At 29.8% G+C, this 24,393-nt stretch overlaps 2 protein-coding genes and 2 non-coding genes across 4 annotated transcripts; 3 read left to right on the forward strand and 1 right to left on the reverse strand.

The window, feature by feature from the left end:
• The first annotated feature begins 8,893 nt into the window (after positions 1 to 8,893).
• LOC120088562 (C2H2-type zinc finger family protein) lies at positions 8,894 to 10,050 on the forward strand. The gene has a single exon (XM_039045955.2). It carries the CDS (start codon positions 8,974 to 8,976, stop codon positions 9,862 to 9,864), a length of 891 nt encoding a protein of 296 aa, XP_038901883.1. The 5' UTR covers positions 8,894 to 8,973; the 3' UTR covers positions 9,865 to 10,050.
• An 8,804-nt stretch (positions 10,051 to 18,854) lies between these two features.
• TRNAV-UAC (transfer RNA valine (anticodon UAC)) lies at positions 18,855 to 18,927 on the forward strand. Its single transcript has one exon. It is a non-coding gene; the product is annotated as a tRNA-Val (tRNA).
• A 60-nt stretch (positions 18,928 to 18,987) lies between these two features.
• On the forward strand, positions 18,988 to 19,060 carry TRNAV-UAC (transfer RNA valine (anticodon UAC)). Its single transcript has one exon. It is a non-coding gene; the product is annotated as a tRNA-Val (tRNA).
• Positions 19,061 to 23,682: 4,622 nt separating this feature from the next.
• On the reverse strand, positions 23,683 to 23,983 carry LOC120087838 (uncharacterized). The gene is made up of 2 exons (XM_039044770.2): positions 23,901 to 23,983; positions 23,683 to 23,809 (listed from the first exon to the last, which is right to left on the reverse strand). The coding sequence occupies exons 1-2, from the start codon at positions 23,981 to 23,983 to the stop codon at positions 23,683 to 23,685; spliced, it is 210 nt and encodes a 69-aa protein (XP_038900698.1).
• Between the last annotated feature and the right edge of the window lie 410 nt (positions 23,984 to 24,393).

A 24,393-nucleotide genomic window follows, 5' to 3' on the forward strand; every position in this document is an offset into this window, starting at 1 on the left:
TTGCATGCAATGCTTGGGATTTGTTATAACTGCCCCAATCTACTTCTCAAACTCATCAATATGACCTTCCAATCACACTCACACCACTAAGAATAGAGAGTAAGAGGATTTAATGGCATAAAGAGTCTAATTCTACTTTCTCATTATAAAAAGAAACTTATTTTTATCTTAATCCATCCATTTTTTTCCTACTACAATAACAAATATGGGAGATCGAAACTCCAATCTCTAAAAAGAGAGGTCATGAATCGTAATTTCAATTACTACCTATACTATACGCTCAATAAATCTTGAAAATTAATCCTACATGTTCAGTGTATGTAAGCCACTAGTTTACCATATTGTCAAAAGTTGATAGTTCAGTTTTTTATCCTAAAGATTGTTAAACTAAAAGAATATCATATCAAAGGTTAATAGTTCAATCTTTCACATTGTAATTGTTAAACTGAAAAAAAATATCATCACTTTTTAAATCTCTTGGGGCCACCTTGGCCAACCCTTCTAGGTCTAGCACTAAAAAGTACTCCAATTTTCCATGTGATGAGTGAAGAGAAAATATGAGCTAATTGATAAGTTGTTCTCTAAAAGTAAAAAATGAATTTAATTATTTTTTAAAAGTAAAAATGAATTTAATTATTTTTTAAAAACATGTTATCCACAATTAAAAAAAAAAAAAAAAAAAACTATAAGATCAAAACAAGAGTAAACAAACTTTACTTTTGAAAGTTGTTGTTTTAAAAATAGAACAAAAAATGATTTTCTAGCTAGAAAACATTTCCATGTAGCTCCTATATAGTCCTAAGACTAATATTATTTAAGTTAAGAGTTTTAAATTTCATTAAAACACTAACTGAAAGTTAGCTACATACAATTAAGATAAATGTGATAATACAATGAATTGTTGGGAGCTTTATATAAGTTTGATTTGACTAATTCATTGGAGACATATAAGCATGGATAAATCAATTAAAATCTTTAAATAAATTAAAGGATTAATTAATTTAATAAAAGTTGTACAATTTTTTTGCTCATTATTAATATTAATTAAGATGAATATCAAGAGGGCTTAATTTAGGTTTAGTGATAAATCAAAGTTTTCAAATTAAGTAGTTGAGATCTAGTTAGAAGGAAAGAAAGTGGCTTGCACAATACTCTCCTTCTTTGGCTATCTTATAAGATAAGATAATGCTTTTGAGTAAAGTATGAATCATCTCTCTTTTTATAAATACACACACACATAGTGAGAAAAATTACATTATTGGATTGGTTAAGTGTCTATGGATAAAATCATTATAAAATTGGGTATGACTTTGTTACAAAATTTGGTCCCTTTTTTTAGAGGTAAGCAAAGTCTCTTTCCATGCTTCAAAAATAAGATAGAAAAGTAGACACCCACTTTTTTTTCCCCTTCATATACTTTGGGATTAAATTAAATGTTTATGTGCATGTTTATAACTTTTACTTACTATTAAGCAACAACCAAGAAAAACTTGGTCAAAAGGGTCAAATAGTAACACATCACTTTGGTTAGTTTTTCAATTATATTTGGTATAGCTAATTTATAGTGATTATATTTTAGTTATTTTTTATTAGATCAAAATAAAACATAGATGTTAAAGTGAGCATAGCTCAATCGACATACAGATATGTTAGTGATTAGAAGAACTATAGTTCCAATCTCTCCATCCCAATTGTACTAAAAAAAACTAATCTAGATTAAAAAATAATTCACGCACATTGTGATTATTGTACGATGGTGCAGTACTTTTAGTTATTTTTATTATCATCATATATCATTTAAAAAGTTCATCAATTTTAAAAGCCTATACTTATATATATATATAAACACTTAGGATTAGGCAAAGTTTAACCTTAGGTAGAGTTATGTTTTGGGGGTGTGAATTATCAGCAACGTTATTGCATAATAATACAAATAGCTATATAACTAACCATAATGAAAAAAATGAAAGTCTTTTGGTTTTTTCTAACTTGTATATAATTCAATCCAATTAGTTAATGCATAAGTTAAATACATAAATGTAATATCAAATTCAGTACCTACCGGGAGAATAAAAACAAATTTTACTTACCATTCCCAAGCTATATGTTAAAATTATAAATTCCTTTTTAGAATTTTTTTAATACTTAATTGAAAAAGTAATAGTTAAATTACAAACTTGGTATGGAAAAGTTGGAATTTAGTACATGTTTAGGAGTGGTTTCACGATTGTCAAAATTACTTTCGTCATGTTTAAAATCACTCCAAATCACGTCTTTAATTATTGAAAAATAATTTAATATTTAATTTTACACTTCTAAATGTGATTTTCATATCATTAAAATTAGTTTTGAATAATTAAACGTATGCTTAAGAGTGATTTTAACCATTTCATAATCACTCTTGAATACGTCATTACTTTCTATGGTTATATAAAAAAGTTAAAACTTATTTCTTGTACTTTGATAAAATCTCATAAATAGACTCTATGATTTGATAAAATCCTCACAAATAACCACTATCATAAGAATTATTTATGAGAGATTGTTTGGAGTGTCGGGTTGGTTGTTATAGTCAATGGGTTATAATCCTCTATATTTGATGTATATTCTTTTAATCTGGGTTACAAATAATGAGAGATGATGTTTACAAAATAGTAAATGCACTTAAGACAATAGGTTTTCAAATAATTTTACTGCAGTTAAATGTGAGTTATAATAATTGGGAACTTCAACTATTACAATGATCGGCCCAAACATTGAGTGAGCTATAATAGCCCATTCCATTCTAGGCAAGTTGGGGGCATAAACGTCCTCCAAGAGTTTCATGAAACCTCTGAATCATAGGGACCAAATTTGTAATTCGACTAAAAGTGATCTAGTGATATCAGATCCAAACATAATTCAGTGGTTAAGACATCAATTATCATTTTAAGTATTAGATTCTTCGATTCTCCACTCTACAATGGTTGAACTAAAAAAGAAAATATAATTAATTATATTATATAGTTATATATATATTGATGGATATGGTGAGTAGTGAGTTAAGTGACAGCCAAGAGAATTATATTTATTTAGTGAGTGAGAGAGAAAGGGAAGTGGGTAGCTACTTGCAACAATGGGTTTAGGTCACAACTGACAAACTGTGGTTCCCAAAAACGGTGCGTCAGAACGTTTGGAACTGATCAATGAACAACTTGCCATTTTGCACCAAAATAAAACTAAATCCAATATATTATCAAATCATAATACATTTTTTGTTTAAATCCTATTTTAGTATTTCAACTTTGAATCTCCTTCTATTTTCATTTGTTTTAATCCTTAAATTTTTTTAAAAATTTTATTTTAGTCTTTACTATTAAAATTATGTTGACTCTTCAACAGAAATGTGAATGAACTAGTATTTTAAGACGATTAAACTCTAGATGTATTAAGTAAGATGAAATAAAATGCCAACAACCAAACGCCAAAATACTAAATCGCCAAATTTTTTAACTAAAAATATGATTTAAATTCTCTTACTTTGCCACCTCCAAAATTGAATTTTTAGATTTTTTTTCAACGTAGCTAAGAGATTTGGTAACCTAGTTATCCAAAGATACAAATCACTTCGTCATTTTGTTAAAGAGTTAATAAAAATCTTCCCAAAATAAATATCTTTTAAAAATTCAAAGACTAAAACCAATATTTTTAAAAGTTACTAAAATAGAATAGTACTTAAAATTTAGAGATTAAGATAAGATTTAAACCTATATTTTCTCTTCTCTTACAATTTTCCTTAATTATTATCATTATTATTATTCTTTTTTTTTCCCCAGAAAATGACTCATTTCCCATCTGAGCTTGCGGTCCCCAATAATGGTTATTTGATGCTTAATTAATGGCCACTTTTTTATACTTCATTTTTAAAGCCCGTTTTGAGTTTTTTTCCTCTCATTTTTATTCATATACTTAAATTTTAAGGGATTAAAAAAGTATTTTGGAGTAATTTTAAATTTGATAAAAATAATTTTAGTAATTTTAAAATCTCTAGAATATGTAACTAATTTGCGTGAATATGAGTACCATATATATAGTTAATTAGTTTGAATGTTAGAGTTTTAGTAAGGTTAAAAAAAAAAAAAAACAAGAAGAAGTAGAAGAATTTTATCAAGTATAGAAAGAGATATATGAGTTGTGAAGAATAAAAAGTGGTTGGTATGAGTCTTGTTGAACATCTCCAAAATTTATCTATTATCCCTCTTTACATATTTTTGTAGAAAAATGTCACAAAGAAAAATTATTGTTTAAATCACTACATAAATTTTAAAACATGATATACACAATTTTTAAAATTATATAGACCAAAGTAAATTATAATATTAATCAAATCCTAACATGTTTTTAATCTATAAAAAAAATTATATTTCAATCTTGTTCGGTAACTATTTCATTTTTTTACATTTATATTTATTTTTTTAATATTTTTTCAAATATTTGTTAAATAAACACTTGAATTTCTAATTAATTTATGAAACTAAATGAGTTTTTGAAATAGAAAACAAAACTTAAAAATTAAAAATGTTCGTAAGTTTAATTTTTATAATTCAAAAATAAAAAATTTATCAAAGGTTACACATCTCATTATATATACTATAATCATCTCTACCATCTTCAATTTCACCCACTTGTCTTTTTCCTTTCCATTAAAAAACAAAACAAATAAATAAATAATCAAATCATCTTTGTAAATCCACACAAATGATGGTTCCAAATATGGATGAGAGGAAGGAAGATAAGATTCATAATAAGAATAAAATTAAATATGATTTTGACCTCTCAAATTTGATCTTAATTCTATTTTTGAACCATCTTTTTATAAATTCTTTTTTTTTCCTTTAAATTACTTTTAATTTTGATCATTGAATTTTATCATACTAATTAATCTAACATTATCATCAAAATGGGGCCGTGGATGGAACCACTCTTTATTATTAAATTCACTGTAAAAAAAAAAAAAAAAAAAAAAAATCTATTTTCTGCCTATCCCATAGCCCACACCGAATCCCTTCAACAATTTTTTTTTTTCTTTTTCATTAAATCCACTTGTTAATTTCACCTCTTAATTAGGTATCTAAAGTTACATAATTAAGCTCCAAATTTTATACTACTACAAATTACCCATTTATTATATTAAAAAAAAAACAATGTTGATTAGTTTACTTTTCTGCTTTAATTTGGTATTAGTTCAATTCATTTCTCTCAACTGTTTTGACTTTTTTAGAAACCAAACCCCATAATTGGCCTTTTTTTTAATTTTTTTTTTTTTTTATAATATGGAATTTGAATATACACTCTAATTTAATAAGCTTGAAGTTTCAAAACTTGAGTTTATGATTGAAACCCTCCAAAAGAATAATAATATATATGTAAACCTGATTTTATATAATAATTAATTTGTGTTTAGTTTTGATTGGAAAATATTAGTATACAAAGTTTATGAGAACTACTTTTTTAAGAAAAATTTTCACGGATAGGAAAAATGTCAAACTATTTACGAAAATAATAAAAAATTATTGATAGATATTGATAGACTTCTATCAACATCTATCGACAATAAACTTCTATCAATTCTTATTATTGATAAACACCGATAGATTTCTATTAGCCTCTATCAACCTCTATCAAAGAAATATAAAGTTTTATTATTTTGTGTAAATAGTTTCTCTTATATTTTTAAAATTGTTTGAAAATTTCCCTTTTTCTTAAAAATAGATTCTAATTTCTTATATAATTACACAAGTCTAATTAGCGGAGAAAATTCTCTTTAGACCTTTATTAATCCAAAGTAACAAAGCCTTAAAGCTATTGGTTGAGTTGGGTGAGCTTTGATTCTAACCCACTCAAAGTAACCTTCATTTGGCTGTTAGGCTTTGAGAGTTTTCTAATCATATATATATTTATTTATTTTCCTATTTTCCCACAACCACCAATTTTATTTGGTTACCCTCCCACCATTTTTCAGGCACATCCTCCCCAACAAATTATAAATCTATATTTTCTATTAAATACTTATGATAAAAGATTTACTCATCATACCACACACTATGAATAATAATTGTAACGTCCCATGTCTAGGAATTAAATCAAATTTCGATACCTAATGATCTTGACATCTTTATTTGTCGTGAATATTTTGAAGAGTGAAAACTATCCTCACAAACCAACACGAGTCTTTTCCGCATATTTTGTTCTCACTCTTCTGCTTCCAAAGAAATCTTTCAATAATATATATATATATATATATACCTATATAATATAGGTAGAAATTCTTTCCTATTTTTCTAAATATGTATTTTGAGTAGTAGTGGAACTAAGGTGGAGCAGCTTAAAGTCAAGTGTGAATTGAATTTGTATTCATGTACAACGCATCCATACGATTAGGGAAGACTTAATTAAATTAATTGGTGCCGTCTAATCATGGGGTTATGCTGTCAAATATTGAATCAAACAAACCACAAATTTCAGTTCATTTAATTTATTTGTCAATTAATTTTGATTATTATGGATTATATTAATGAAATAAGTGTAGGAACGACCCGACCTATTTTTCTTCTTCTTTTTCATTTTTTCTTTTTTTAATAAATAATAATAATAATTTGATAAATTAATATTAAGACAGTTTGGTAATGTAATTGCCAAATCTTGAGATACGTACTGAAACGAGACCAACCATTATTACCATATTATTTAGTAATTAATTGTCGTGTCAGAAAATGATTGGTTATTATTTTATTTTTTGAATTTTATTAAGATAATTGGTTAGTTGGGTAGACCCGGCCGAGGAAGAATCGGGTTCGCATCAAGCTTCAAGCAAAGGAAGAGGAAGTGAGAAAGAAAGAAAGACAGAAATTGGGAAAAGGGAATGGAATATTATTTATATATTGCTTGAAAATTAATTTATGACATCATGCCTTTCATGTAATATAATAACTTTAAATCGTGGGGTTTTCTTCTTCAAAAGTATGGAGTGAAATAGGCATGGTTTAAATATGTCATTTTCTTTTCTTCTCTCTCTTTCCTCTTTTTTTTTTTAGCTTTTATTAATGAAAAAACTTAGTGATGCACCGATATTTTGTGCAGCCTAAATAACATCCAATAATAATGTGTCATGTGACAATTTTTTTTTTTTATAAAAATGATTTTATTTTAGTGTCTAAAAAAAATAGACGTATGAGATTAGATACAACCTAAGCTACACTTAATCATTACCTTTATTAATAGTCATATCTTATTTTATGATTCATCTTGTGCATTGTGTGAGCTTAATGTGAACAAAACCCCCTTTTAGATGGAAAAATATAACTATTTAAATAATATCTATACGACTATAAATTTTCCTTATAGAAAATATTTAAAGGATGTTGAGGACAAGGAGTGGAATGGTAAAATCGGAGGAGTTGATTAGTCGTTGGACCCACAAAGTAAATAGCTAATATGACATGAAATCGATAATTTTTTAGTCCTCAACTCCAATTCCTTGGGCCCAATATTCTTTCAAACTCTTTAACATGTAAAATTTTGCAGTATCTTATCAATATCATCTAAAGAGAAAGTTACATTACAATAATTTACCCATAGATTTGCCACTAGACCTAAAATTAGAGTGAATAGATTAATAACAACGATGTATTTAATATAATACTGATATATACATAGATTCTTAACCCATGTAAACTCTCAATTTAATTTTCTATTTTTTAAATAATTTGTATCTTCTTACAAGATTAATATTTCTTATTAATAATAGAAAGTTGAAAGTATCGTTCCCTCAATAATAATATGCCTTATCTTTAATAGAAAATAAAAGATAAGAAATTGAAAAAGAGTGGGGAATTTAGGAAGTATTAATAATTCATATAAAAATTGGAGTCTTATTCATTTCCTTTAGAAAAAATTCATAGCACATTTGACAAGGAAGCATTGAAAATGAATAAAAGTTGAAAACTTTATGAATAATGTGAAATTGGGTTATTGAAAAATGAAGGCACCAAAAGAAGAAGATGATTGTAATATTACTAAGTCACATACGTATGGAACTCATTCACACACATCCAAAGTCTCAAGCAATTTTTTAATAATAAAATAAAAACGATGAGGTGGCGCATAAAAAGGGCGTGAGAAAGCAAAAATTAAAAGCCATAAACAAACCCCTTCAAAACTCATCCAACTAGCTTTTCTTGTTTCTTCGCCAATTAAGGTTGGCACTTCAATCAAGAAATTTAATTAATTAAATAAAAAGATTTGTAGGTACTAAAAAATAATATATTTACATGCATTCTAAATTTATAACTTATAACTATTTTTGTGTATTTCAACCAATTATTCAATTATTATTTTTATATATATATTTTTAGCTTTTTTTTTTAATGTATGTATGATCATGGTGAATGCGTAAAAATATGTGATAGGAGGAAAATAATGTTGGAGTGCAACCTACATAGCTACATTCATTTCCATGCATTCTCAAAAAAAGAAAAAAAATATATATAAAGAAATATATCTTTTTCTAAAAAAGAGAAATTTCTTTTGTGATTGATCACTCGGGATGAGCTGTATAAAGATATATCCCAAATGTACTTAAAAGTAATTTTTATCTTATAATATACTAAGCATTACTCGTTAAAGCCAAAACGAGTATAGCTCAATTGCATACGAGTATGTTAGTGACTACAAGATGTGTGACATTCTATTCTAATTATACAAAAAAATATATCTATATATTAATCGGTTTTTTTTTTTTTTTCAAATAAAAAGTCACTCATACTCTTACATTACATGGAACTCCTTTTCTCTCACGAGTGGGCGGCTTTCAACCCCTCATTACTAATATATATATATTAACCATTTCCTACTCTCACTCCTCACTTCTCTCTCTCTCTCTCTCTCACTTTTCTCACTTCAATACTTAGAAAAGTTTTGATTTTGATTGCTTTCATGGAAACCCCAGAAGAGTTTGTGGGATCTAATGATCAAATTCATACTATTGTTGCTGTTAAAGGCCGCCGTAGTAACAAGCGTATGAGGCTTCTTTCTTCTGGTCTTGATGCTACTTCCTCCTCCTCTTGCGGTGGCGCCGATGAATTCCCCGCCGCTTCTTCCTCCATCTCCGGCGACACTAATAATCTCGTTCTTGATGATGATCATCATGAGATTAGTACTGAGGAGGAAGAAGATATGGCTAATTGCTTGATTCTTTTAGCTCAAGGAGATTCCCACCGCCGCCCAAGGCAAATTCTTCAAGACCCTCTCAAAATTGATAAAATCACTGCTAAAAGATTCAATTTTGAGATGTCTAAAACCACTGGATTTTATGTTTATGAGTGCAAGACTTGTAATCGGACTTTCCCTTCTTTTCAAGCCCTTGGCGGCCACCGCGCTAGCCACAAGAAGCCTAAGCTGCCGATCACCACCCTGGAGGAACCAGAAGAATCACAATTCATCAAAATTGTGACTCCAGTTCAAATTCCAACCAAAGGGACGACGGGAATAAATTTTCAAGCTCATAAAGGAGGGAAAGTTCATGAGTGTTCTATATGTGGATTGGAATTCACTTCAGGTCAAGCATTGGGAGGACATATGAGAAGACACAGAGCCACAACCGCCGTGTCGAGCGCACAACAACTAGCTGTGGCTACAAACACGGAACATAATAATCATCATCATCGTAATTCCTCTGAGGATCAAAGGAAGGAAAGGAACATTCTAGAATTGGATCTGAATCTACCGGCGCCGGAAGATGATCTCCGGGAGACAAAGTTTCAATTTACGGCAACCCCACAAACAATTGTCTTCTCAGCACCAACCCTTGTGGATTGCCATTATTGAAGAAAAAAGCAAAGAGCCAGCCGGCCAATATTGGGGGAGGGTTAAATTGTGAATTGTGTTCTTATTTTTTTTTTTTCCCTTTAATTACAGTTACTTATTATTATATATAGTGATTAAATATATTCTTTGAAGCTATAAATATATATTGAAATATTTGGTTATCTACCCATTGAAATTGGATCTCAATACTTTGAGTAAGAGTGGTTGGTTGGGTGTGTGTTCTTATTTGGTTACCTCTTTTCATTCACGAAAAGTGGGTAATTTTCATGTTACCTTTTTTTTTTCTACTTTTAATATTACCCATTTTTTTAAATAACAAAAGAAAAAGATTTAATTTTTATGATAATAAAAAGAACCCATTAAGTAGGAAAAAAAAAGAGTAAAAAGTGGGGGGTTAGGGTTTGGCAGCTCCACCACCACATTTAAAAGCTTCATTGGATAGGTTCTCTCTTTTCATATGCTTTGCTTTGCTTCTACATATGACTCCTTTTTTTTTTCTTTTTCTCTCTCATATTAAATGACAAAAAAAAATACATGGATGGCAGGCTGAGTTGGTGATTAAGCTATGCCAAATGGATCCACCTGTCTCTTTCTCTCTCTTGGGTTTTTTTTCTTCTAATAACTAAAATAAATAATTAAATTAAAAAAAAAAAGAAAAAAGAAAAAAAGAAAAAAAAAAAGAATAGTACAGCTCAGTTTTAGTTCTAAGCCTAACAGTTACACCTAAGTGAAGTGACCAACTGTATTATCCTATCCCTTATTTTAGAAGCTACTTTTTAACCAACATTGGGAAGGGGGTGGGTCCCACGGCTTCTCTTTCTATGTTTTGTGGGACCCATTCCCTATGTCCCCTTCGTTATTCCCGATAAAGATACTCTCAAACTCTTACCACAAAAGGCATTGGGCTTGGATAAGTGGGCCTTCTCTAAGGTCCATACCATTCGGGCCCACCTTTTATTTTCCTTCCTTTTTCCTTTTTCCTTTTTATTTTTTTGGTTGGGTTGTGCCTCGCCACGTCTCTAATTCTTGATCTACTCCCATTAATGTTAGAGCACTGATCATAGTAGACTCTTTTACTATTTTTATCCATGTGAACCGTTTGTTCTAATTTCTAATATTTATTTACCGATTTAAATACTCCATATCTTTTTAGTTTTAATTCATTTTTATTTCTATACTTTCAAAATGTTCATTTATCTTTAGTTCATTTCGATCATTTCATTTTTAAAGGATAAAAACCGATCACTTTTTGAAAGTTGAAGAACCAAAATGAATATTTTTATAATATAGGGACCACAATGAATCAAAGTGAGAGTATAAGGACCAAAACAAATATTTTAAAAATACAAGAACCAAAATGAATTTAAAAAAATTATAGGGATCAAAGATGTTAGATGTTTAAACTTTCCTATCTCACATGGAATAAAGAAAAATGAGTGTAAGTGAAAATATTGAGAGTAATGGTGATTAATTATGATTTACTCTCTTTATTCATCTCATTAATTAAAGAAGAAACAACATATATATCGAAATTACCGTTCATTCTCTTGCATTTAACTCAACATTTTATCCATGTCATTAGAAATCGGTACTCAATTATTTTCTAACCTACTGTGAAATGATGGGAGAAACATCTATAAATGTAGTTATAGGTTAAGTTATTGAATTGATTTGATGTAGAGGCTCAGGTCAAAGTTAGGAAGCCCAACACATATGTATGAATTGCATTGTTTAGGGATTTTGTGGTGGGGGGGTCCAAATAAAAGAGGGTTCATGATTTGCACATGTTGTATCAAGCTAAGCCATCTTGTCATGTATCAAGTTTTTAGTACTATAGATTTTACAGAACATAAAGCCACTATTTTGGAACATGATTTGATATTGACATAATTTATGTGGGTGAAAACATTAGGTTGTTAACAAAAAAAAGAAACATGTAGCAGCCTTAACAACAAATGACAAGCTGACAAATGGACACTTTGAAGTTGTAACATCTGACAACAAAATTAAAATGCTTGTCTGGAAGTGGAAGCTAATCTAAAATATGAGCGATATTTGGTGCATGTTGTATCATTTTTTTACTGTTCATTATTTCATACCAAAAAAATTTACGTCTTTATATTTTTTTGTTTTTATTCATTTTAGTTCTTATACTTTTAAAAAGTTCATTTAGTCATTGAACTTTTTAATTTTTATACTTTTAGAAAAAATAATCATTTAGGTCCCTTCATATACATGAAATTAAAATTGTCACTTTTTAAAAGCTTAAAAACCAAAATGAATCAAAAATTAAAAGTATAATATCAAAATAAATAGATTGAAAGTATCTAAAATTAACTAAGGTTAAAAACGTTAAGAACAAAAGTAGTATTTTAACGTAAAAATTTAGTATATAAATAAACTGAGGTGTAAACAAAATTAGAATTGGGTGTAAAATAAAGAAACAAGACAGATAAGTGGCTAAAAGCAAATGGGTACAATCCGACCGACAACTGCTATGTTTTGCCGGCTAATTCATTGTACTTTGGTTTCAATCTGGGCATGTTCTGGCAAAAGCAAAGACAATAGCCTTCATTTTCTCATTTTTTTATTATTTTATTTTTAAAAAGTGCATATTTGTTAACAATAGTAAGGTTTTCTTTTTACTTTTTTCTTTTTTCTCTTCTTTTTTTAAATCTATTTATTTATATTTAATTTTTTAGTATCATACTATCAATTTTTAAGCGGACGTTTGGGGGCAAGGACTATCTAAGATTATAATAACCACTTCTTACTTCAATAAATATTATTTCGTAGTCCTCCATTTGCTACAGTCAACACTATTTTAAAGCCCTCATTTCCTACAATATTTACTATTTACTACAATTTTTATTATTTTACATTAATCAATTTTTTATTTTTTGCTATAGTGTTTATTATTCCTTCTTAAACTGAAAAAATTTACAACTCAAACACATGTTGTTGTAACCCAAACTAAAATAATCTACGTCCCAAACACAAACTATTATAACCCAACTATAGTAACTTAGGATTATAGTGACCAAACGTCCCCTAAGTCTAAGCTTATTGGTCAAGTTACATGTCATTACTTTAAGTTTTTAATGATACTTTGATGTCTATGCTTTTAACTTTGCTTCATTTTGATGCCTCTTGTAATGACTCGACTTTCTAGGATGAGTATTGGACCGTTGCTACATGCATGCATAAATCCCAAACGACTTTTTCACAACATTTGACTAATTCAAAGGAATTTCTAAAATAAGTTACTATTATAAAATCTCAAAAGAACATAAATCCACTGTTTGGGGTACCCCTAACTTCAATTGAAAAGTTGATTAAATAAGTAACCGAGTAAAACAATCAAAGAATTTAAATGTTTGACTCTTAAGCCAAAAAATGAAAACAAGAGGAAAACATATGTAGAAGCGATGTTAAGTCCCAAGGCTCGGTCACAGATTCTTTTTGTCATTCGCTGATTTGTCCTTGCCTTTACCTGAAAAAGAACATTCGCAGTATAGTTCAAACACTTAGTTAAAGTTTTACCTTCAATGCTTCTAACATGTACCAGAGCTACCCTTAGCTTCTTGCCTAGGAGTTGCTTTTAGGCTATCCAATCCTTAAATTTTTACCTTCAATGCTTCTAAGTGTTGAAATTCTTCAAATCTACCCGAAAGCCTTTTGGTTTCACTACTTAGAAAATTCTTTCACTTCTAAGCTTAACTCCTCCACTCTCGACTTCTTCCCCACTCCCCCATTTTTTTTCCCATTTTCCCAAAACCCTAACCCCATCTCCTCCTCCCCCCCACCCCAACTGGTGCCGCCAACCATTTTTCCTTCTCTCCCTCTCAAATTTTTCCCTCATTCTTCCATTTTCCTCATTTTTCTTCACCATTCTCCCTCCCTCTCCCCATTCTCCCATCCTTTTACACCTTGCCTCCCATTTTCTCCCATCCCATTTTTCTCCCATTTTTCCCATCTCATTTTTCTCCTATTTTCCTATCCCATTTTTCTTACATTTTCCCCTTTACAATATAAAAAGTATTTTCCCACCAACTCCTCTCCCTCCCTATCCCATTTTTCTCCCATTTCCCCCCATTTTTCCTCCGCCGCCACTCTTCCCTTCAGTCAGCAGCTGCAATCAACTGCCCGCTGCCGCCGCCGTCTCCTCGCCGGTAATCTTCTCATTTTATTTTATCTTGTATTTTATTTAAATCATTATTTCACATTTTTTTTGTACAAATCATGCCCATTAAAATGTGTTTCAATATTGCATTCACTTTTGTTAATTCTCTGGAATTGTTGTATAAATCATGCCCATTAAAATGTGTTTCAATATTGTATTCGCTTTTGTTAATTCTCTTATACAAATCATGTCCATTAAAATCTTCTCTAAATTTTTTTTTGGGTACAAATTATGCCCATTAATATCTCGTCGATTTTGCAGAATATATTTGTTTTACAATTCTCTGAAATTGTTGAGAGTAATTTTATAATGAACATGTTATAATTCGTTAGAGATAAACATTATAAAATTCTAATGATATGATGTTGGTTTATTTGGAGCCTAAGCATGCATGATTTAATATTTCGAAGATGTTGAATAGATGAAAGACCTATATTAATTTAAAAAGTATAAAATAAATCTTTAAACCTCCAATTTGGTACTTAATAGGTCCCTAACACATTTAATATTTTAAAAAGTTTAAAGAATCTACTAGACATAAAACTAAATTTTGTGTCTAATAGAAAATTGAACTTTAAATTTTGTGTCCAATAGGCTTGTAAATTTTAGAAGATGTTGAATAGATGAAAGACCTATATTAGACACAAAATTGAAAGCTTGGAGATGTACTAAATAAAACATTTGAAAGTTGTTAAGACAATTTAAACGGTCTAGGGACCTATGTGTTTATTTTGCCTTAAAAAATGAAAATTATGGAACTCAATGCTTAATAATACTTTGTACTTTGTCTTCTAATTCAGGTTATTGTTTTGGATTACAAGTTGGTCATAAAATATTTATTTTTAAGGATGAATAAAGAATGGATTAAACTAAGGAATAAGTTATTAGTGGAGTATAGAGAAGGAGTATCACAGTTCTTAGATATGGCAAGATTTCATGTTAATGATTCCGGACGAATAAGATGTCCAAGCAAGAATTTTATGAATTCAATTTGGGAAAAGATAGATATTGTGGAACGACATCTATTAACATATGGATTATCTCCCTCATATTTTGAATGGGTATATCATGGAGAGCCAATAAACTTATCTAGAAGTTATACAAGTCATTCAATACAGGATGTTGAAGTAGATAGTATAGAGAGTAATGTTGTCGAAAAAAATGAGATGTTGAATCTTATAAATGATTTACAAGTTCCAATTGAAAACAAAAATGCAAATGAAGGAAGGATTGAAAATAAAATGTCCTTTAATGGTCAAGAAAGAGATACCACGAACTTACTCTAGGATTTAATGACCGAAGCACGTAATGAATTATACCCTGGGTGTTCGCAATTTTTGTCTTTGAACTTTTTAGTGAAGTTGATGCATATCAAAGTTCTGAATGGTTGGAGTAACAAATCGTTTGACATGTTACTGAAATTGTTAAAAGCAGTGTTTCCAGCTAGCATCTCTATACCTACTTCCTTTTATGAAGCCAAGCGAAAATTGCGTGATTTAGCCTAGGTTATGAGTCTATTCATGCATGCAAATATGATTGTATATTGTATTATAAAGAGTTTGCAGATTTGCAACAATGCCCTATTTGTGGTGAGTCTCGGTACGAAGTTAATGATGGCAAGGGTAAAAAAATACCACATAAGGTATTGCACCATTTTCCATTGATACCGAGATTAAAACGATTGTTTGCATCAAAAGAAGACGCTTTTGATATGAGATGGCATAAAGATAAGCGAGTTGAAACGGAGGATGTATTGCGACATCCAGCTGATGCAGAGGGGTGGGCACATTTTGATTGTGAATTCCCTCATTTCGCTTTAGATCCTCGAAATATTTGTTTGAGATTAGCTTCAGATGGCTTCAATCCGTTTGGAAATATGAGCACTTCTTATAGTATATGGCCTGTGGTGATAATTCCTTATAATTTGCCCCCTTGGAAATGCATGAAGGAAACAAACTTCTTCATGTCTTTGCTCATACCTGGTCCAAAATCTCCTAGAAAGAAAATTGATGTTTACTTGCAACCGTTGATTGAAGAGTTGAAAGAGTTGTGGACAATTGGTGTGTGAACTTATGATTCTGTTGCTGGTGAGTTTTTTCAACTATATGCTACCTTATTATGGACGATTAATTTCTTCCCTGCATACGGTGACTTATCTAGGTGGAGTACAAAAGGTTATCAAGCATGTCCAATATGCAAAGAAGATAACTCATCCTTCGGGATAAGAGGAAAAATATCATTTATGGGACATCGACGTTATCTTCCAGAGAATCATAGTTGGCGTCGAAGTAGACAACATGATGGAAAAGTTGAACGTAGACCTCCACTAGTCAAAATGAATGGAGAAGAGATATTACAATAAATAAATACGCTAAACTTTTTTATGCTTAGCAAACATCCATCGAAGCAAGATAAAAAAAGAAAGTGAATTCTAAACTGGACTAAGAAAAGTATTTTTTTCCAACTTCCATATTGGTCCAGACTATTGTTACGACATAAATTGGATGTAATGCATATTGAAAAAAACATATGCGAAAATTTGTTGGGCACATTGTTAAATATTGAAGGAAAAACAAAGGATACAACGAACGCTCGATCAGACTTACAAGATTTGAAGATAAGAAAGGACCTACACTTGATATAGGTCGATAACAGATTTATAAAACCACACGCAGCTTACACATTAAAGAATGGTGAACGAATTTCGTTTTGTAAGTATTTGAAATCAATGAATTTCCTTGATGGATTCGTATATAACATATCACGATGTATGAATGACAAAGATGGAAAAATATCAGGGCTGAAAACACACGACTGTCATGTGTTGCTTCACAGATTACTCCCTATTGGTATTCGAGCATACCTACCGAAGAACGTATCCACTGCTATTGTTGAGTTGTGTATATTCTTTCACAACTTATGTGCAAAGACAATATGTGTAAGTGATTTGAACAGACTATAAGCAAAAATCATAGTCATACTTTATAAATTGAAGAGAATATTCTCACCTGCCTTTTTCGATGTAATGGTACACCTTGTAGCTCATCTACCATATGAAACCAAAGTGGTGGGTCCAATTAGTTACAGTTGGATGTATCCTATTGAAAGAAGTTTACGAACATTAAAAAAATTTATACGGAACAAAGCATGTCCCAAGGGGTCTATAGCAGAAGTATATGCAATGAATGAATCATGGAACTTCTGCTCGCGATATCTAAGTGGAATTGAAATGAGATTCAATAGAAATAAACGAAATGATGATAACATTCTCGATCACGAGATATTTGGTGAATTTGAATTATTTAGGCAGAGGGTACGACCATTAGGGGCGTCAACTTTACGGATGCTATCAGCGGAGGAAAAGCGTATTGCACATTGGTACATTTTCAACAACTGTAAAGAAATAATAGACTATCGCAAGTATGTTTCAAACTTTTTCCTTTTCTAAATTCTAGGGTATCTCCTTTGATATAACATTTAAATGATCAATTTTGTAGGCAATATTTGAGGTTAATTCATCGTGAAGCTCAAAACGCCTCTGACTTATATATAAAACATCAACGCAAATTTTCCGATTGGTTCAAATCTCATGTATACATAGTCAGGGATGATTCATTTTTTGTAATCATTTTAATGTTCAGGAGGTTCCATGAGGTTCCATGTTTGTCATGGGGTGTTGTGGTGGGGGAATTGAGATAAACCATTTTGGGGACAAATTTGAGTTTTATGTGTGTTGGTCATTTGGGAGGTTACATATTTGTCGTGGGGGGTGGGTAGAGTTTCATTACATCCGTTTTGTCCTTGAACTTGGCTATCTTGTATATTTATGAATGTTTACGAAGTTTAATGTGTTGGCTATCTTGTGTATTTGTGAAACTTGAGGCTGAGTGGCGAACGTGTGATGACAACGACAGTGCTTCGCGATAAAACGAAATTCCTTTTCTTTTCCTTAACATCCAAATCTATTTGGAGCCTAATTTCAAACATATGTACTTATATATATTCCATAACTCTTTCTAAACCCAACTTAAAATGAACTTCCAAATTTTATATTGCAATTATCTCTCAACAATTGAAATCTACCAACAATAAATCTGACATAAAATTCCAACCTCCAAATCCTCGAAATTCATAAAACTTTTATCAATTAAATCCAAAATTTCAGATTTTCCTCCAATATTTCAACCTCAAATATAAATTCACCCATTGAATTGAATTCAAATTTTAAATCTTAAACAACTAATTTAAATCGGATTATCTTAGTTTCAATAATTGAATTTAGCCTCAACACTCAATATAATACCCAAATAATTTAAGATAATTAAATAAAAATTACCTAAAAAATTGGTCGTCACATCTCTACTTTTTAAAAACGTTTATCTTTAGTTTCTATATTTTCAATTTTATCATTTTAGTTATTGAACTTTTACTTTATAAAATGATTACCATGTGAGTCGATTCTCTTTCATTTTTATCTCATTCTTTCTATTTTATCATGATACTTCATTTACTAATTTTTTTTAAAAAATTATACCATAACTTATATTAAATGATTTTTATCGTGTCAAAACTTTATATATTGAGGATAATATGATCCGTTGTTAAAAAGTATGTGGCCCAAAAAAGAATACTTTAAGTATTAGATCGAAATAAACAAAAGTTGAGAATATATTGATCAAAACAAACTTTTAACTTTTAACTTTAGTTTAAAAATAAAGTATGATTTGAGAGGTGAAAAAGGTCAAACTTTGAACTTAAAATTATTAACTATTTATATATTTAAAGTTACTGCCTTTATCATCGCTGAGTTGCTGTGGTGTAGTGGTTATCACGTCAGTCTTACACACTGAAGGTCCCCAGTTCGATCCTGGGCAGTAACATTTTATACTACAACTTTTTTAAATGCATTATTTATTATCTTACGAATTTAAGCACATCCAGTTGCTGTGGTGTAGTGGTTATCACGTTAGTCTTACACACTAAAGGTCCCCAGTTCGATCTTGGGCAGCAACATTTTTTGTTTACAATTTTCAAACCATTTTTGTTTAATAGTAATGACATTTTCTCTTCATCCATTTTCCAGAAGCTTTAAAAAAAAAAAAAAAAATCTGTGATATGGATATGATTAATTTTTCCTAAGTTCAGCAACATTTTTGTGTAACTAAATTTACTGTCACTCAACATCCTTCTTAATCATACGTTAGTGAAAGTGATTTTTAGATAAAAGGATGTCTATTATTTTAAAAATTACATCAAAATATTTATTTTAAAATTTAAATCAATTTTGATGATATGAAAATCTGATCTAGAGGTATAAATTTAAATATTAAACTAACTAAAAGGGTTTTAAAACTTTTTAACATGTTCTAATATATTAATGCTATTTAAGGCGTGAGATTTTGTTTAAAAAAAGCATTGGAATTTGAACCTACAAGAGAAATTTACCTACGCCAAGCCAGATACTTCAGCTCTATTTGATTTTTAATTTTTAGTTTTTTAAATTTGTGCTTATTTTTTTCTCAATTTCTTTGCTCACACGAGATTTTCGTGAAATTTGTTTCGTGGAGTTAAACTTGTATTGATGTTGATTTGATACGGATGTGGTTCGATCTCTAATACTTTATCTGAAACGAGTGATATTCTTAAAGTTGAAGTATTGAAAATTTTTTTGTATCTTAAAACTTGAACTTCAAAGAATGGTTCAGTCCTCAGGAGTCAATAGGTCTTCTGATTATAGTCCCTAAGCTCTCAAGTGTAGAATTACTAACTCCTTCAAATGAAGAGAACTCCTCTAAATAGAGTTCTTTGGTGGGTTGGGTTTGGGCTTAGTTGGTCCATGAACCTGACTCTTGGGCTCAACTAATTGGATTTTGACCTTATTTGACATTTTGGTCAAATTAAGTATAGTTTTGGGCTTAATTGGACTTAAGCTCAAATAATAATGTCAAATTGGGCCTAATATATTTTACTCAATCCAATGGTCATGATAAAAACAAATGGTATTATCGAAATCTATCAATTTATGTTTTCAATTTCAATTTGGGGCACATGTCAACTTTTAGTTGGTCTCAAATTTGATTTGTCCTTAATTTAAGAAATGATGTAGCAATTTGTGATCGATCCAAAATTTTTCATTCAACAGACGCTCCCTCTTTAAGATTTATGCACATGTATGAATGGATGAATCTAAAAAAAGATAAAAGTTGGAATCAAAATACAAGTTATTTGCTCTTGAGTTTGACTCTATTTGATGTGTCAAATTAATCAAACTATGAATTTAAGACATAAGTTTGATTAAAATTTGGGATGAAGTTTGGAATATAACCAAATTTTAATTTGAGATAATTTTTTTGTCTTAACAACAATTTAATTTGCTTGAGGATAAACTTGAACGATTTGATTTTGGGATAAAATTTGGAGTATGACCAAGTTTTGGTTCGAGATAAAATAGACGTTTAATCCAAAAATTGATTTGCTTCGATTTGATTTGAAAACAAATGTCAAATATTTGAATTTGGAATAAATTTGGGAATAAATAGAAGTCTTATTCTAAATTCTAAGTTGATTTGAGAGTATAAATTCAAACTTAATAAATAAAATTTGGGATGAAATTTGGTGATATGGCCCAACTTTAATTTGACTTCAAATGAGGTTCAGCCCAATTTAATTTGAGGATAAAGCCTAAACTTCTACTCTAAATTTGGGATAAATTTTGAATTATCCCAAATTTTAATTTAATTTGACCTTTTTTTTATTACAACTTTGTGGTTCAAACCAATTTAATTTTGTTTAATATAAAGAATCCCAATTCGAATAATTTGAATAAAATCCGGCCAAATAACTACATCAATAAGTTGAACTATAAGATATTTAAGTGGACTGAGTTAAATTCTCCCAATTTCAAGAGGAATTTCAAGATTTGATTCACCAGAAGATTTGGTTCGAGGCAAAATCCAACAAGGATTTAAATTTAGACTCGTCTATAAACTTGACCAATCCGTACTTCAATTGTCCTATTCTACGTTAAAAAGTTTAGGAAAGTCATGGGTTTGTCTTTCATTGAAAGGGTTTAGAAAAGTTATGGACTCTAAGTGTTAACGTATTTAAATAATAATATGTATAATTAAAATATGGGATATATATGTAGATTAATTTGTATCACATTAGTTATTCTATTAGATTGGACCTTATTATATGATCTAACTAATTACGACCCTAGATTTCTAATTGAGTATGGACTTAATGGGTAGAAATACATTAACAATTGAACTCTATATAAAGAGACCTTAGACTATAGTCCCCAATATACCAAAACAATAAGCACTCAGTCTCTTTTTAATCCCATCTAGAGAGATACCCCACTTAGGGCATTCAAAGTTTTGGTCGAGGAAGACAATAGCCACCTTATAATTGCCACCAAGTTTGCAATGGAATACAGTATGTTATTATTGACAAGTTAGCATGAATCCTAGGGTTATATCTATTCAATATAGATTTAAAATAATTATGCTAATACTAAGCACTATAAATGGAGCCCATGCCTTTGAATTTCAGTGTTTCAGTTAAAAATATTTTAAGCTTGAGTGTGCTAACTGTAATTAAATTTCCTTTGTGTATTCTCTAGTTTGAGAGTGGGAAAAAGGCGTGAGTAGTATAAAAGATTTGAGAGAGTGCTCTTATAGTGAATTGCTTTCTAGTGGTTCGTAGTTTTTTTCGAGTTGGGAGTTTTCCACACAAATTCATGTGTTTCTATTTTATTATTTCTTTTAATTTCTCTGTTTTATAAGTGAGAGGTTTTTCCCAACAGGTGATATCAGAGCTTTAGATTCAGAGTTTCTTAATTTTCTGAGTATGTTTTGTGCTTGCAGCATTGTCTGAGCTTCCACATCAGAAAAGAATTCTTGAAACGGGCAACGATATTGTAAATAGTATGAGTTGTTCACTATTTGCTAATTTGCTAGAAATGAAGTAGATGTATGGCAAACTTGGTATAGTTTGATGTAGATAAATTTGATGGAATGATCAACTTCGACTTATCACAAGTACAAGTCAAGAATGTGTTAATCCAATATGGATTATACGAGTGCAAGGCAAGTGGTGATGATGGCCCTATGCAGTCCAAAAATGATTCCAGTAGAGATTCAAAAAAGAGAGTCTTCGAGCATAAGATAAGTTATCGGGAATGCAGAAAGTTTGGGCATTTGAAAAACAAAGTAGGTTCGTCAAAGGGCTCTAGATTTGATATTGATAGTGTCTTTCTTGTCAAGGAAGATGGTGATTTCCTCTGAAGAAGATGAAATTCATCCTTACGGTACCTGTTTTACCAGATAGAGGATGTGATGTTAGTAAATCCACAAGTTTGCACACGGCATTGACTTGACGATTATGCAAGGTCTATGGTGGAAGTTATGTCAATGGTTACTTTCAGGTGAGCTAAGTAGGTAGAAATTGCACCATAAATATCAGTAAGATTTATCGACATGTGATGAAAAAGGAAAATCTTGGAATGTGATATTTCAAGTGGTCTATTTTCTATGGTGAAGTAAGTTATATGGATAAATAAATTTGAAGTAAATATGATTTTAATACAATAAATTATAGTTTCTCACAACTCTATTTGGGGGTGATTCAATATTTCCCTTACAAATAAGGAAAACTTTTGATTTCTATTTTCCTATCAACAAATCAATAACTTAGAATTAGAAATTGTTAAATTGATATGTTCGTAAAAATAAAATCTTGATATGGGACCGTTTAATTTAATGTTTGAAAGAGTCCAAGAATTTTGATAAACAATAAATTCAATTCAAAATTTTGAGCGAAATTAATTATTTAACTATCAAATAATAATATTAATTAAATTATTAATTACAAATATTTGTAAAATGAATAATTTATAATTAAAGTTACTTGATTACATAATTTGATGTATCAATATAATGAATTTATATAAATATGATATACTAATTAATAAAACAATCAAAATCAGTTCGAAAAGAATAAATATAACATTTAGTGAATAAAAAATAATGAATTATGATTAATTATGCTAAACTATTTATAATTATTAAAAAAAGTCTCATAAATTATTAATGATAATGATAATTAATTAATTATTGGTGATTTAATAATATCAATGCATCGTTTATTATGTAATTAATTTATTTATTTATGGATGTAGAGTAGTTAAATTCAAATATTATAATTTAAAATTTAATATAATTTTCTAAATTATAAATTTAATATTCATATATTAATTAATTTTAATAGTATAAAATAAAAGAATAAATTCATGTATTAAAAAGGGGATAAAGTTGACATCAAGAAAACTCATGCTTTTGGATGGATATCGTCCATGGGTATAAGGATGAGAGTAGCTTATTTTCATGTTTAAAGGTTCAAAACTTGTGCCAGACAATGATTTGTATCTCTTACCCATTTCTACCCTTATTCCCATCTCAATTCCCTCAATCCAAAAGTCCTATATAGACATCAATATTTTGATCTACACGGATTTCTAAATCAAGTGAACTACTGTTTTTCCATAAGAAGGGAAAAAATTTAATGTAGTATTCTTCTACATTGAAATAAACCAACACATACATTACTGAAAAGAAGCAAGATTAAGAAGAAAATCACTTCTTGGAGTAAGTTTGATGGTCAGGTCCCACGTCTCGGGAACCAGTGTTTATATAAGGACCTCGAAAAGTGGCTTGCGGTGGTAGTGGCTTTGCCGAATCTATAACTGGCTTTTTCGAAGACCTGAATCACAATCCTTTTCAACATTAACTTACAACTTTCAGAGTTTAAAAGGCATAAGATTGTCAATAGCAGCCATGAGTCTTTCACTTACGCCATGTAAAAGGGAAATGCTAATCCAGCAGATGCAAAGGCTATCAACCCGATGGCAACAATCAAATTCCGACGCCGTGTCATCGAGTTTTCTGCAAGTGATCTGGAAAGAAACCTACAAAATGAGTGAAAGTTTCCAAGTAATTCAATCTAATCTCATATTTTTTATGGTACTTCTGATTTAATGGCAAAGAGGAGGAAAAAAGGATTCATCATTCAATTTAAGAATGAGAAAAGAGCCACCACCCCTCCTACCCACAGATAGTATTATTCTTAGAAATAGCATTCTTGCTTATTTCAATGATCCTCAATACAGAAGAAATAGTTTAGAAACTAGTAAATATGGGATTATAGGGGTGCATCCAAAAAGATGTTGATTGCATATCGAGGAGAAGAGGACTAATGGGAATATAAAGGCCTATTTGGATTGGCTTTTTAGGTGATTAAAAAAGTGTTTCTAAGTGCCAAAAAAAAACAATTTTAAACACTTGAAA

This window comes from Benincasa hispida, chromosome 10 (assembly GCF_027475165.1).
Source record: "Benincasa hispida cultivar pf3 chromosome 10, pf3_genome.v1.1, whole genome shotgun sequence".
Taxonomy (NCBI): domain Eukaryota; kingdom Viridiplantae; phylum Streptophyta; class Magnoliopsida; order Cucurbitales; family Cucurbitaceae; genus Benincasa; species Benincasa hispida.